This window comes from Numenius arquata, chromosome 14 (assembly GCF_964106895.1).
Source record: "Numenius arquata chromosome 14, bNumArq3.hap1.1, whole genome shotgun sequence".
Taxonomy (NCBI): Eukaryota; Metazoa; Chordata; class Aves; order Charadriiformes; family Scolopacidae; genus Numenius; species Numenius arquata.
The window spans coordinates 15,974,404-15,990,198 of record NC_133589.1 but is presented as its reverse complement, the minus strand read 5'-3'; the positions used below and the strand labels follow the sequence as shown (position 1 = coordinate 15,990,198).

The window sequence follows — 15,795 nt, the reverse complement described above, 5'->3', positions numbered from 1 at the left end:
TCTCAAGTGTACCCTACCACTGGGGAGGCCAATCCCGTGAGCTGCAGGATGCATCAACCCTTCTGAGCATGCGCAAGAGCCATGGGCAGGCACTGGAGGACTGCAAGGCCAGTGTCTTGAGCAACCTGGTCTAGTGGGAGGTGTCCCTGCCCGTGGCAGAGGGGTTGGAACTAGATGATCTTGAAGGTCCCTTCCTACCTAAACCATTCTCTGACTCTATGATCTTCACTATGAAATGGGTGGGATATTAGCTTGCTCACTCCAGCTCCAACAGGCCACCTCTCCCAGACTGAGAATGCCCAACACAAGTTGAGGAGCTCTAGCATGGCATCAAGGAAGGAAAACAGACCAAGACGGGGCCAGATGACTTTTCTGCCAAGACTGCTGCAGGATCAGAAAAGCCTCCTTGAGCTCTTGACTAAAGGGGCCAGAACCAGTGCTGGGGTTTCTGCCTTGCTCAGATTTGCTCATCTCTTCCATCCGAGCAGCGTGACGGAGAGGTGGAGCTTGACCGATGAACTGTCCCAGGGCTGAGGACACTCTGCTAATGGTTCAGAGATGCATCTCCTCGCTGTGGGAGATCCCTCCCCTCCTCTCCCTGCTCTGCTGCGGTGGAGGCGTCCGCACCGTGCCTCTCGCTGGAGGAAAAACGCACCCCGAGCATGATGAAACTGCAAGGCGTTGGTTGCTGGGTGGTGACAGCCTCTGCCGTGCCGGTTGCCCTCCCGGCCACGCGGGCCAGAGCCCTGCCCTGCACCGATGCTTATCTGGGCCGGTGAGTCGGGCAGAGTGCTAGGTTAGCATAAAAACAACAACAACCCCCCACAGTTTTCAGCCGGTCCAGTGTAACACCTTTCCAAGTCCTTGGCAACCGCAGAGAGAGAGAAGCATGTGAAAAATGCTCCTCTCCCAGCGCAGGCTACCTTCTCCTGAAAATAAAAATACTGAGTTTTGCCCAGTTGGGCAGAAAGCACCAGCACCTGCAACGACACAAGGAAAAGCACAGAACCTTCCAGCACCCTAAAATCAGTACAAGAGGTCATCGCCAGTCTGCCACATCCAAGAGACACCATCTAAAGGAACTTCACCTCTTCCCTGGGCCACTACAACCCACACAGTGCTGCAGGGACGCAGAGAGAGGAGAGCAGGCACAGCCCATAGCTCAGCTGCTGTGGTTGCTTCTCCCCAACGTCCTCCCACCTCCCCACCAGTGTATTTGTGTTATCCAGCTGCTACAAGCTCTGCCACCTAAACCTAGGGAGAGCAAATCCGCACGGAACAGTTATTAGAACGGCGCAAGCCTCAGCACCCTGCCTGTCCCAGTGCCAGCCACTGCCACGACTGGTTCCATCTCCCCAGTGAGAGCTCTGGAGAGGGCCAGGCCAGGAGACAAAGGTGTGCTGGGTTTCCCTTTGAAGGGATTTAGATCTGGAGCGCTCGGCACGGACAAACTGCTGAGACAGGCATTTACTCAGGTGTATAAACATCACGGATGGCAAACGCCAGCCTTGCAAGAACTCTCCTCCAAAGCTGAAGAATAAATTCGACGTGTTTTTAAATAATTACGGATGAATCATTCGAAAAAAAACTTTCTGCATTTTATCTTCAGCTGCTGACACTGATCGTGCAGCCGTTTTGTTTTGGATGTAATTACATATTCCCACCTACTTGCGCTCTCAGCATGTAGCAGAGCACTTCAGGTAGCAGAAAACCTAAAGCATAGGCTGACATTTCCTTTTGGCCTTTGGAAGTGACAGAACAGTTATCACAAAACTTAATTTATTTGAGGTGGGAGGGGGGGGGGTGTGTGTGGGGAAAGAAAGGCCGCAAGTTAATTTCCCTTAGAAGCCTGATGGTCCCCACCCAGAAACCTGCACACAAAAGAATACTGCCTTTTAAACTGGTAGGTTAGGTCTGAGACCAGAGTGAAGGTTTGTCAACCATGACAAGCTACAGCTTGTTTAACAGTCGACCGGAGGGTTGAAAAGTCTAATAAAACCAAAGGGCCTTCCATAACAAAGCCGCTGCCACTTAAGGAGAACATTCACACCCATTCAGTAGGGTTTGGGTTTGTTGGTTTTTTTTTTTTTCTTCCTAACATGCAAAGTTATTTGGAGCCACTAAAGTGAGCAAAACCACACCAAAACCCAGCAGCTAGAAAATGAAGCTGGAAAAAACTGAAGGGAGCAATAAGGAACGTGTTGAGAACAGTGAGAGTAACTAACCACGGGAAGAGATAAGAAAAATGCTGCGTGACCTCCCATCGCTTGGATGCCTTTCTAAAATAGACACTTCAGCCTGACCACAAGTTATTGTGCAAGAAGCACTGGGTGAAGCTGCGTGACCTGTTATCTCCAGGATTACCAAAGGAAAGTTTTTCCCATGCCCATTTGGAAAGCTTCCTCTCTTCAGAAGGAGGAAGGTTGATGGATCAGTTTTAGCAGGCTCCTCCAGCCTCTTCTGGTGAAGACCCAAAGCCACCGCTCGGGGACAGCGGGATGCTCAGCCTTCTCAAATGCCTCCAGTCGGGCTGACTTCCCCAGCCCGCAGCACCCAAATCACCCCCGGGTCACAAACTTCACTGCATGTATCTGGAGGGGAAAACCACAAGGTGACAAATCCTACACTGCAGTGACACATCCTTTGCTGCCCGTTTCCATCCTGTTTCAAGCTCGTCTACTTTTGCCAGCATTGGCCCATCTTGAAGAGAAAGAGGGTCAAGCGAAGTAGCTTTCAAAGTAGCTTTTCCCCAGAGAGGAAAACAAAGCTTCCCTGGATGTGCAGATGTTGAAAGACACATTAGATATAAATACTTCCACCCCACAGAAGGCAGCTTCTGCCCTTCCTTTTCCTGGTGGAGCCTTGGACCAAACACCAAAGGGGTGATGGTCTTCATCCAGTGTGAGCAGATCAGCAGAAGACACATGCTGCACACACCTGAGGTTGCCAGCCTACACAACAGCCGCCTTCTGTGGCTTTGCTCAAGATGGAACATTTTTCATTCCCTAAGAAATAAACGTTATGACAGTCACATGGACTGAATTAAAAGTACAAAGACAAGGCTTCTTAGCCAAACACCCCAACTTTTTATTAAAAAAATAAAAAATACATGCCCCGTGGAAATCCAATCTGGGTAGGGCCATAAGGAGAGCAAGAAGGTTCCAAGGTCACGTTTTACAATCTTTTGAAGCAGGAATGAAGCCGATGTCCGAAGGAGGCGTTTCGTGCTGCAATCTGTACAGAGCTTCCCTTTCTTCGGCACGCTGCAAATGTTACAGTGCAAGAACTTGCTGTCTTTGCTCGGGCACTCTTATTTATACACAATAAAGCCCTTGTGCGGGAGATCAAGGCTGTATTTCATTGATTTGACATGATGGTTAACCTGTGAACTTTGCCCCTGCTAATAGAATAATTTCTATTTGTTGATTCCTCTTTCGGGATCCTGGCGGATAACAGTCGCTTCAGCCCGGCTCTCATTTGCATGTCTGGTGCCAAACGGTTTTACAGCTCTTGCCGCCGTGGGGCAAAGCCAGGATGAAGTTAATCAAACCCAGTAGCTACAGCTAGATACGGAGTCCCTGCACTGGATCCTACCTGTAATTCCCAGGAGCTCCCCTGCAACTCGGCTCTGATTTGAACTTCGCTTGTGAAAGCTTGGAGAGGTCCTCAGCCACCAAACTATGGGTCCCACCTGAATCCGTGCACTGGCCAGAGCTCCCAAAGAGGCCGTCTGGACCAGGCTGGCAGCAATGGCAGAACAAGGGAGCCCCTCTTCCACATAAATCTCGCCCAGTCTGAAAAGCTGATGGCCAGGCAAGTAAAAGACCAAAATTTACGATCAAAAAGGGTAAATCTCTTGAATGCTAAAGGCACGGTTTTCCAGCAGGGCTAACCCACTCTAAACGTGGACTGCTTAAAAAAAAGGCAATCCCACCTCCCCACACCTACCACTCTTCTCCTTCCAGCACCAGCATTTCTCTGAACACAACCTGCAGATAAAAGACAAAACCCCTAAACCTCCAGAAAAAAAAAAAAAGGAGAAAGGGAGGGGACTGAGAATATCTGGTCTACAGCAGGACGGGGAATATGTGGGGGTCGGAGGGTTGAAGGAAGAATAAGACCCAGTGGCTTCTGGTCATCAGGCTCTGGAGGTAGGTCCAGGGACTAAGGTGAGGTCCTGGTGCTAACCACCAGGTCTCACTGGAGTATTTCAAGGAGGTTTTTTCCTCTAGCTATAGTTTTCCCTCCTTCCACTGTTTTTCATCAGGATACATGAAAGCTATTCATCTATTAGCTATTTAGATCAGCTCAAGACCTTCTAAAAGCCGGTACTTTAAAGACAGGTTGTATCTTGGGGGCCAGAGGACCAAAAAATTCCAGCTCTTACCACAAAAGCATACTCTGGAGTCTTCAAAGGTAAAATCCAATTTCCACATGGGTTTTACAGAATTTGGATAATCTGACTTAAAACTGCAACAGTTCTACTTAAATTCATCGCTGCTGTAACATCAGTGATGAACCCAGACCTGGGCTGCGAGTAACGATGGTTTTGCTTCTGCACGCAAGCGTGACCTGCTGCAATGCAATTTCTGAGCGTGACTTTGGACAAAACAGCTTGTTCTGGCACACGGCAGAGGGGAACAAGAAAACGCGTGTCTCCAGAAGAGACCTTTCCTGACGTGCCCAGATGATGAGCAGGGGATTCAGGGCCGCACCAGCGAAGGGGCACCTTTGCCCCCCATGAGCAGAGACGGCCCCTGGGGTAGCTCAACCCTGAGCCATGTGTGTACAACAGCGGGAGGAAAAACATAGAATCATAGAATGGTTTAGGTTGGAAAGGACCTTAAAGATCATCTAGTCCCACCCCCTGCCATGGGCAGGGACACTTCCCACCAGACCAGGCTGCTCAAAGCCCCATCCAGCCTGGCCTTGAACCCCTCCAGGGATGGGGCAGCCACAGCTTCTCTGGGCAACCTGAGCCAGGGTTTCACCACCCTCACAGCAAAGAATTTCTTCCTAATACCTAAACTAAATCTCCCCTCTTTCAGTTTAAAACCATTATCTCTTGTCCTATGCCTTCACTCCCTGATAGACAGTCCCTCCCCACCTCTCCTGTAGCCCCCCTTCAGGTCCTGGAAGGCCTGAGGTCTCCCAGTAGCCTTCTCTTCTCCAGCCTGAACAACCTCAACTCTCTCAGCGTGTCCTCATAGGAGAGGTGCTCCAGCCCTCTCATCATCTTTGTGGCCCTTCTCTGGACCCATTCCAACAGGTCCATGTCCTTCCCGGACACGAACCTCTTGACAAACAAATCACCCCAAAACCAGCTGACCACTGGGGATGGTGTATCTCCAAGAGGATTGTCTTCTTTGTAGAGTCCGAAGCTGCACTTCCAAATGAAGCAGGCAGTAATTAGCTAATTACTGGCATTAGGATGGATGGTGTCAGACCCGTTTTATCTCCTCCGGTATTGTTTCACTTCCAAATCCCCTCCACTAGCCCAGCAGCAGAGCTTTGACAGCCCATTGCCATCCAAGAGGTTGGTAAGAAGGCACCGAGGACAACCGGATGGCACAGCACCGGCTGCTCTACGCCGAGCAAACCCCTGCTCTCAACCAAGTGTCAGATCTTTTCAGAAAGATGCTCAGAATTATATTCACTAGCAATTTGACTTTTTAATCATTTCAATTACTGTGACTAAAACCCTTCAATCGGAACAAAACCGGGGAAAAAAATAACCCCTCTCCTTCTGAAACAGCCTGCCTGGCTTAACAGACCATACCAAATTGTGAAGGTTTTTGCTTTTGTGGGCTTCACATATTTCATTTAATGCAGATAATTAACCTCAGTTTCTAATTTCAAATCCTCCACATAAGGCAGCGAAGTGATTGAATACATTCACTGACAGACGGAAAATTAAAATATTACTACAGCTTCTGCATGTGGCTCAAAAGACAGGGCCCTTGCAAAAAGATCTTTCTTCTTTTATTTGACTGATTAACAGTAATTTGCTTAATGGATTTAAGGATGAGCCTAATAATCCAATGATATTTCCAGGAACTGATTTAGGATATCAGCACCTCTATTCTGAGTGGTTTTTTTAAACACGGCAATTTTGTGCACTACACATACAGCCACTTCTGAAACTAGATTTTCCCCCCAATTCTAATAAAATCAGGTCCATGATACATTTTAAATGCATGGTGACTGCATGACCGGCCTTGCACCGTGCAGCCACAGTGCTCTCACTTCTTGCAACACCTTCTGAAGGCCCAAATCTAGGGATTATCCACAACTGTGGCGTGTTCCAGCAGCCAACAACCCATCCCAGTGGGCAGGGAGGACTTCTTGCACGGCTTGGGAAGGTGGGGGAAGTCAACAGCTCTACCCTAACACGATGCCAGCGTGTGTTCCCCCAGCATCCCCACAAGCCCTTCTCAGTCCCTTTTCCACCAAGAAAACCCAGCATAACAGGATTTCACAGTCTGTCTCAATAGTTAATAAATCCAGGATCTAACAGACTATTAAAGGAAAACATCCAAGAAGCAGTCATTTTTAAAACGTCCAATGGTAACTAATTATTCAAGGGATTAGTCCATTATAGTGACAACAAAGAAACTCTTAAAACATAAAGCCAAGTTGAAGTTGAAGGGCAGATCAAAACCAAGGTGTACCCAGCCTGTGGCCCACCTCCTGAAAGCACTTCTCAGCGCCTTGTCATCGGCTCAGCTTCCCATAAAGCTTTTTAGCACCCAATTTTTTCAGAAACTGGGCAGAACCCAAATCAGCCCGACTTCCAACCCAGTTCTCAAAGCACAGTATCTCATGATTTGTGCCCTCATGGTAAGTACACATCAAAACAGGACTAGATGGGCCATGGCTCTGTCAAACCCAGCCATGAAGCCCTCCAAGGATGGAGATCCCCTCCCCTCTGGTGACCTGTTCCTGGGCTGCATTGCGCTCCTCATGAAGACTTTCCCCCCCTCCACGTCCACTCTGAACCTCCCCAGCACCAAAAAAAAGGGGATACAACTGCCCTTTTCTGCTTGTAAGAGAATAGATTCAATAGCCCAAATAAAACTCAATCACAGCAAAATAAGGTAGGAGAGAAAACGCTTTTCATTTATCAAAACAGAGTGCTAAAAGCTTCAACTACCTGTCTTTAAAAAGAAGCCAAAGCGCTGATCCATAACCAAACAACAAACACGCCACTTCTTCATCTTGATTTGTGTAGAGGCAAAGCTATGGGCACAAAAGGTATTCTTCTTCAAATAAAATCCATTTTAAAACTTGGCAACCGCCGGTAAAAATACTTTACACTGTTAATGTAAGCATTTCCACGCAGAAGTTTCATCAGCTTAACAATGTATTTTAAAAAAGCTGGCGTAACTTCTGTGCAAAAACACCATCAGTCTTTGTCTTGTATATCTTACAGCACCGGAGTCACTAAATTACCAGTTGGCGCTATTAGCATCAGACCCCACCTCCCCGTTAGACTCACTAACTCCTCTCTAGAACAATGCAGAACCAAAACCATTATTCCGTAACTTTTTTTTCCTTTAAATCTGGCAATAGCCACAGACGCCAAATGGGGCTGTATTGATTACAAGTGTTGTTACGGGCCCAGCAATTTTAATTCAGGCTAAGTGTCCGAAACTTACTCTTTCTGCCTTTAAACAGGGGTAAAACATTCAGTAGCTGGTTTTATTTCCAGCAACCAACCTCTCACGAAGCTCCAGTAGCCTATTTCCAACACGCACATGCTGCTTCCCCAGTTAAAAGAACCATCGGTAAGAGAGTAACGTGTGCCTTAAACTTTCTAAACGCAGATGGCTCCTGCGTAAGCGTTTGTGATTTTGCATCCCTGGTTTTCCACCCGTTTGGTACAATTAACACCAGTCCGGTACAATTAACACCAAGTTCCTTCACCACACGGGCTTGAGTCAGAAGCGCGCAATTTAATATTTAATTATGAACGAAGTCTGCCAGCTAAATTTCAGCTTCTTCATGAGCCAGGCCCAGCTTCTGACCGCTGGACCGTTGATGCTGCCTAAGGAATGGAGAGATCCCACATCATCCCTGCACCAGCCTACACCGTTCCTCTCCATGTTACAGTTCATCGTTGCACTGTCTCAGACCAGAGGTTGTCACATCCCTATAAAAGCTCCCACACGTATCCAGGGAGGCTACCAGTACGTGAGCACAAGCATGAGGACCCTCCTGGTGATTTCTACCAGCCCCGGTGGAGAACCATCTGGTGGCATCACCCATCCTTTTCATTGGAACCACCACCACTTGTGAAATGCCATGAGCTTAGTCAGCTCAGCACTCTGGAAATAAAGCTTAGCCAGCTTCCTTTAAAAAAAGCCCAAACCACACGTATATCAAAGCCCCCACTGGAAAATTTCTCCATCCGTGCCTATCAGCTCTACCACAACGTTCCCCAATGCCCAGCAACTGGAGACCTCACCTACCACCACGTGTCCTTTCATCACCATCCTTCAGGCCTCCTTTCCAACATACTGTGTACTCCATGACACAGGTCAAAACCCAAAACAACTGGCAGAAACAACCTCCAAGGCCAGGCTGGATGGGGCTTTGAGAAACCTAGTCTAGTGGTGGGTGTCCCTGCCCGTGGCAGGGGGGTTGGAACTGGATGATCTTTAAGGTCCCTTCCAACCCAAACCATTCTGTGATTCTATGATACATCTCCAGCTTGCTGGTCTTTCAGAGGAGACAAAAGCAGAGCTCCTCACGCGTAACACCACATGCTCTTCTTGCTTTCCACCACGAGAAGAAAGCAAAGGCTGAGAGCGTTGCTCCCCAACGCTTTAGGAGTGGGAGGGGAACCCCTTTTGACACAAAGCTAAAGAGACGGCAGAAGAAGCCCACCCTGACAAAAAGACAACTGTGAGCTTTCCCCACCAAACACCAAATTTCCAGCTTTTTTAAGACGTGTGCGTTTTCCCGGAGCGCTGGAAAACCAGGCTACAGGGCAGTTCTCAGGCGCAGGTTTAATTCCTGCTCTTTGGATCCGAGGAACGCCATCCCGGCGTGTCAGAAGAAGGTTAATGAACGATTTAGCCACCCTCACAACCACGTTAGTGTCACTTTCGGAAGCTGCCAGTTAATGCCCGAGATCTTCGGGGGTTACCCTCTTTGAAGTTCACTGATCCATAACCAATGTCCAATTAATTTGCAGGAGCCTAACTATAATGACTATTGGCCTTTTCCTACACATACAAAAACACAGTGGGTAATGGCGATGCTTTCGGCTTCGGGATATTCTCACATACGCACGCACATTTGCACACCTTCAAAATATCCACCGTTAATCGGGTCGTCTTCTCCCGTTTGAGGAATTTTTAACATTTGCTCTCCCGAGAGCAGAGCTACCGTGTCAAGATTTATGAACTTTCTGCTGCAAAAAATTTGGAGCCGATTCAAGATGCTCATTTGTTAACAGAGAAATAACTTCTATTGCGTTTGCTCCGATTCCTCTTTATTTAGGGTTTCCATGGAAGCCAAGGAATAGAAGTTCAATCTTGGGAAGATTAAACAGTCCCTCAGATATAATGCAAAACAGCTTATTTCAACATTCCCTCAAGAACAGAAACGTGAAATTCTTCCCCACATACGCAAGAAAAATAAAAAGGTTTGTGGAAATTTTCAAAATAAATTGGGACTCAGCCTCTCCAACGCTGCGCGCAGCTATGGCTTCTTGCTGCCAGCAGCTCCACCAGCGTCCAGCACAGTCACTCAGGTGAGAAAGTAAAGGAACACAAAAAAAGTCTGCAGGATAAAGACGCCACAGCTTAAAAACCGGCTTGTTCAAGACAGCTATTGCTATACAACATCCGGGAAGTAAGTTAATTCAACCACAAGGTCTTGCACAAAGAGCAACAATCACCTCATAAATTAGTATCTCAGCAGATTTTTTTAGAATAAAAACCGCGGAGATTGCAGAGTTTGGCAGCATCTTCCATGGTGATGCTCTGGACGCTACTGGAGCTGACACACCAACATTTAAAAAAATAAAATAAATCGGCTATCTTCGATTACTCCGGGCTGCTCTGGTGAGAATGGTAAATGTTTCTGTGCCTCCCTACCCCACAGGTCAGCGGAGCGTCGGCAGCCACAATGACAGGCTGTCGGACTCTACAAATTAACAGTAATGCATTTTTTTTCTGACCTCCATCCCCCAGGTAAAGATTTATTTCACGTTGTTCCAACCTGGTATGAAAACGCCCAAGACCAAGGAACTCCACTCCAAAATACTTGTATTTCATAGTAAGTTTCTTAACCATTTTAAAATCTGGCACAGATACATTGAGATAAAGGGTAAAGTGCATTTTTTTTCTGAAGCTGGGGCTGGGAAGCGCGGTGCTGCACGCAGGACTTTGCTACCTGCTCCAGTAAGGAAACTAAACACAGCTGAACCTCAAGTAAGTTAATTTCAATCTTAAAGCCATTATTGCTTAAATTAAAAAAAAAAAAACAAAACCACCTTAAATTGTAGACTTTTCTAATCCTTCGCTTATGGTGAGTACCCGACTGCTCAGTGAAAATGCACTTCAAGAAACATTCAAGGTTTTTATTAACTCCACGGGAAAGTCCCAGGACCCTGGGATTTTGTTTTTCCGACTCCTGATTAAAACAGCGGGAGTCCACAAGAATTCCACACACACACCCCTTTTTTTTTTTTTTCCTTGCTTTTCCCAAGAGTTCCACATGCAACATCCCCCTCCTCAAAAATCTAGAAAACAAGAATCAAACCGAAAACATTTCGCCAGCTGAAAGGCGCCGAGACCTTGCACAGGGCGGGATGCGTTTCCAGCTGCCAGCCTAAAGGGACGGCCGAGGGAGATTAAACACAGAAATGCTTTTCATAAGGCAGGCGCCTTTGAAGAGGACAGTTCAGCTACTTCATTTCGTAATCTTCACAAAGCGTCAGATTTTAGCCTGAGCAGGTCTTAAAACAAGGAGATTTTATTTAAAAAAAAAAAAAAAAAAAAGAAAAGAGAAAAAAGAAAAAAAAAGTAGGAATGTGTTCTGGCCGGGTTCTGTTGATTCAGCAAAGGTTAGACACACACACGCTTATTGATCCCAGAGAGCTCCCTGCTAAGTTAATTGTCTGGAATTTTAACTGAGCTCTCAGCAAGTTTCAAAATCCATGTTGGCTGGAAGTGGGTGGGGGACCCAGAAAAAAAAACAGGCTGCAAAACTGTGCAACTCCTCCAGTTGAAAAAAAAAAAACAAAACAAAAAAACAACCAACAAAACAACAGCAATTACTTTGATGAAGGGAAAAACTGCAGCAGGGAATGGTTTTAACTGGATTTGGCAATTCTGACTTTGACACCGCTAGAATCCAGTGCTGGGAATGTCATGTGCAAAGCAATACCATTATCAGGGAGTACTGTGAACCCCACTTCACTGATATGTATATATATATATTACAGAGGTGAGGGCATCTCCTGCAAGCTTCCTGCAGCCTCTGCTCGTGGCTCATCACAACAATTTCCTGGTGTATTTACAAGAAGTTTTACCACAAGCTGTACTTGCCTGTGTTCCTGTAACTGAACACCAAGGTTCTGCCGGTGCGGGCTCCGGCCAACCTGAAACTGCAGCTTGCTTGACTCCCTGGATGTGCAGGAGGACATCCACTGCCCACCAGGCCCTACCTGCCTCCAGCAGCAGCTTCCCCGGGTGAGGAACGTGCTGCAGGGATAATTCGGGGCCATCAGAAAGAAACACACTTAATATAACGCGCAACCGATTTCAAATAAAGCTTTGGATTCCACCAAAGTGCCCGCACGACACCACCCCATGCGGATGCTCCCCACCACCCAAGGTCCTCTCCAAGGCTTCCCATCGCCCCCGCGGCGTCTCCCCACTCCGTCCCCCGGAGACACCCCGCAGAAGGGACGCTGCCCCGGCGCTCCCCTACCTGAACTCCCTGCCCTCGCTGTAGCGCCGGGCCGAGGCGGCGCGTTGGGTGGCCGTCTCCAGGAGCAGCTTCTGTGTCAGCCTGCTGGAGGGTGCCGAGTCCCGGCTGGCCTCGGGCTCAGCTTCTTGGTCGCATTTCCACTCCTCGTCCTCGTTCAGAGTCGGCAGATAACCAGGTAGCCCTTTACCTGTCCCGGACCCCGAGCTTGGATCGCTATAAATTTTTGGACTTTCCCCACCTGTCCTCGTGTATTCCAAATAAATATCCGACTTAAGGAACAAAGGGTAGGTATTGTCTTCTATCATGCACTGAATCTCCGTTTGGGCCTGGTCAAACATGTCGGGGTCAATCTGCAGTTTCATGACGCAGTCTTTGATGAAGCTTTTTGTGGCTGGTTTGATCTGCCGGGACACAATGCCGTTGTTGTCGAGGATGTATTTTTTGTAAATAGCTTTTGCCAGCTTAAGTCTTTTTTCCTCGTTAGACGTGCATGGCTCCAGCTTCCTGAAGCCACTGCAGGCAAACCAGAAGTCCAGCAGATCCGCGCAGTCCTCCTGTTTCAGGAAAGTCCTGAAGAGGTTGATACCGTCTTGATCATCCAGCAAGGAGTGCAGAGACTCGGCCCACTTCAGGTAGGGTGGAGTTGGCGAAGCACTCCCCTCGGGCTCGTACCCCAAATCCAAATCGGAGCGCCGCGGGGTTGCCGTCGATGTCTCATTTCTAACCATATCGCTTTTACCGGAGTAGAAACCATGGCTAACTGGCCTTGGATCCGTGGACACGAGTTCCCCCTCCTCACCAGGAACCGGCGGCCTCGGAGCATCTTCAGTGAAGCTTCCTCCGAGGTCCAAGGGGAAGCCTTTCCCTTGGACGTTCATTTTTCTGGTCCTTGCTTGCACAGCAACAGAGCAGGATGAGCTCAAATCTCAAATCACTGATATTTGTAGCTCCAAGGTGAACAAGTTTGTTTGGCTGAAACAAACGAGAAAAAAAAAAGTGAGTAACACTGTAAATAAACACTCTAAGATTACAAACAACTAATTTTACTATGTGCTGTTACTGTATTAACACCTCTTTTTCAGCAGAATCAACGGCAAAGCTCTCAGCAACTTCAGAGAGCACAGAACTGGGCTCAAACCAGGCACCCTCTAAAAATGACAGTTACAGAATATCCCAAAACTTTATATTCAGCATCACCGATACGGCTGATGCCATGCAAAAACAACGGCCAACTTCACAACACCCGTGGTTTTACAGGACCCCGGGGATCTGGTAATCCCCACGTCCAAGAGATCTACGTTCAGGTGCCACAGGACACACATGCCATCTTCTGCGCTGCCATTAACCCCTCTGCACAGCCTACCTGGAGAGAACACGCACCAGCTCTTACTAAGCATGTTTTTATCCGGCTACCCATCTAGCAAATGCTCATCCCCTAACAGGAATTTAATTAAGGCTTGTAAAAAGTATTTTGAAAGAATATCCAGTTAGCCCCGAAAGCGAGACTGCACCTTAATCAAACACAGGTGGCTTTCGTACGCTCAAGTGACATACCAGCGCCACATTCCTCGCAAATCTCTGCGTTTTAGAAATACGCTGCGTCGCCTCATCTAGCTCTAGGGGAATCCAGATGCATCGCTGACCCCAATATTTTGGGCATCTGGACTGCATTCTTGCTTCAGATGGGCATGTTAGCACAGGAGCTCAGGTCTGGCACCGGTTCTCATAGACAGGCCATAGAGAAAAGGTTCGTTTACGCTAACAACACTGCACGCTACGAGCCTGGGAAAATTTCAGGTCATCAAAGGAAGCCGAGAAACCCATCTCGAGAAGGAAACCTGATCAAGTGCAATGTTTTTAAAGAAGAGAAACGAGTCAATATGGAGGATGGGAGGGAGGTGTGGGGAAGGAGGGCGAGGAAAACCCCCAGGGCCGTGACTTCCGCTGTTCAACAAGGTAAATTTCATGATTTAAAGGCAGTGGCCAAAGTCCTTGTTTTACAGAACAGCACCAGCCTCAAAGCCCTGGGTACCGCAAAGCCCAACAGATTACTCCTCGTACCGGCTTGACCCAACTGCGTGTGAAAACGCACCAGGGAAGACACAGCTTTGCCCGGCCGCCCTCCCAAAGCTCGCCCCGCTCCAAGGAACGTGTCTTGGGGATGCTCTGCCATCTTCCCCCCGGCGGAACCATGAGCGGCCGCCTGCACCGTTCCCGTCCCTACAGCCCACCTGGCCACCGCCGTGCCCATCCTTACAGCCCACCTGGCCACCGTGGAACAAGCCCAGCGAGCCCAGGGGTGGCCGGCGAGCAGGGCCAGGCCCCATCTGCCCACCCTGAGCCGTGCAGGAGCCAACACCGCCCCTCGCAGCCAGCCCAAGCTGCCCTGGCACCGGGGACCGGGGCTGCTTTTTGGGTCCTTTTCGCCCCGGTTACGGATGCGGCCGCGGGGCTGGCACCCACCTCCCCGGCGAAGGTGGCCTGGGTGCCGGTGACCCCCGGGGCCCCGGCCCCACAGCCATTGTTGAGGCCGGGCGGCGCCGGCTCCTCGCCCCGGCCGGGGGTAGCCCCGCGGGGTGCCCGCCGAGAGCCACGGGGACGAGCGAGGCGCCGGGCCGCCTCTCCCCGCGGAGACGGACGGGGGTGGGGGGGGGACGACCACCGCCTCACGACCCCCGGCCCCTCGGGCAGCCCCGGCGCTGACAGGGGCCTCCCGCCGCCCCCGGACAACTTCGGGGGAGGCGACCCAGGCGGGTCCCCCCCACCTCGCCGCCGCCGCCGCCCCCGCTCGCCCTCCGCGGGGCGGCCCGGCCCGCCGGCGGCCGCCCGCCCCCCCCGCGCCCAGGGCGGCCTAGCGCCGGCTCGGCGGCGCCCGGCGCGGCCCCGCGCCTCCCGCCCGCCCGCCCGGCGGCGGCCTCCGGCGCGGCCTCGGCGCAGGGCCTGGGCTCGGGGCCGCCTCCCCCCTCACTCCTCACTCACCCGCACGGAGCAGCAGCGGCGGCGGCGCGGGGCCCGGCCCATGCGGCTCAGCAGCGGCGGCGGCGGCCCGGGGCGGCGGCACAAAGCGGGCGGCCCGGGACGCCCATGGCCGCGGCCGCTGGCTGGCTTGTGGCGGCGACAGGCAGCGAGCAGCCAGCCAGCCCCGCACCGCTCCGCTCCGCCTGCGCCGCTGCCTCCCCAGCGCCGGGGAGAGCGGCTCAGCCGCGCCCCCCGCGCCCCCGGACGGTACTGCGGCACCGGCAGCCCGCGCCGGCCGCGGGGGCGGAGCGGCACCGGCCCGGCCCGGCCCGGGGGAGGCGGCGCCGGGGGCACACGGGGCCCGCGGGATCGGAGGTGGCGGCGGCCGGGGGAGTCCGCAGCAACGGCACCCCACGCTCGCTGCTAGGCCGCACAGCGGCTACCGGAGCCCGGAGGCCTCGAGTCCCTGGAGCCCCGGGCTGAGGGTCCGGGCACGGCTGCTACTGGCCCTGGGAGGCCTCGAGTCCTGTGTAGTCCCGGGCTGAGGGTCTTGGCACAGTGGCTACCCGGCTCAGGAGGCCTCGAGTCCCTGTGAGCCCCCGGCACACGGCCAAGGGTCCAGGCACAGTGGCTACTGGCCCCTGGAGGCCTCAAGTCCCGGGGAGCCCCCAGCAGATGGCTGAGGGTCCCAAACTGGGCTAGCGCCTGGCTCAAGGGCTGAGCAGCTCCAGGGCTCCATCTCTTTCTGGGGAAGAGAAGCCCCACAGGAAATTCCATCTCAACATGAGGAAAAACTTCTTCACTTTGAGGGTGGCAGAGCCTTGGAACAGGCTGCCCAGAGGGGTTCTGGAGTCCCCTTCTCTGGAGATACTCCAAACCCACCTGGATGCC

At 51.0% G+C, this 15,795-nt stretch overlaps 1 protein-coding gene across 1 annotated transcript in view; it reads right to left on the bottom strand.

The window, feature by feature from the left end:
- Nucleotides 1–15,164, bottom strand: part of AXIN1 (axin 1) — a 75,236-nt gene extending 60,072 nt beyond the window's left edge. Inside the window, exons 1-2 of the mRNA XM_074158423.1 lie at nucleotides 14,926–15,164; nucleotides 11,947–12,918 (exon numbers count right to left, since the gene is read on the bottom strand). Of these exons, the coding sequence (XP_074014524.1) occupies nucleotides 11,947–12,824 (878 nt within the window). The 5' untranslated portion in view covers nucleotides 12,825–12,918; nucleotides 14,926–15,164. The remainder of the gene's footprint in view (nucleotides 1–11,946; nucleotides 12,919–14,925) is intronic.
- Nucleotides 15,165–15,795: the final 631 nt, after the last annotated feature.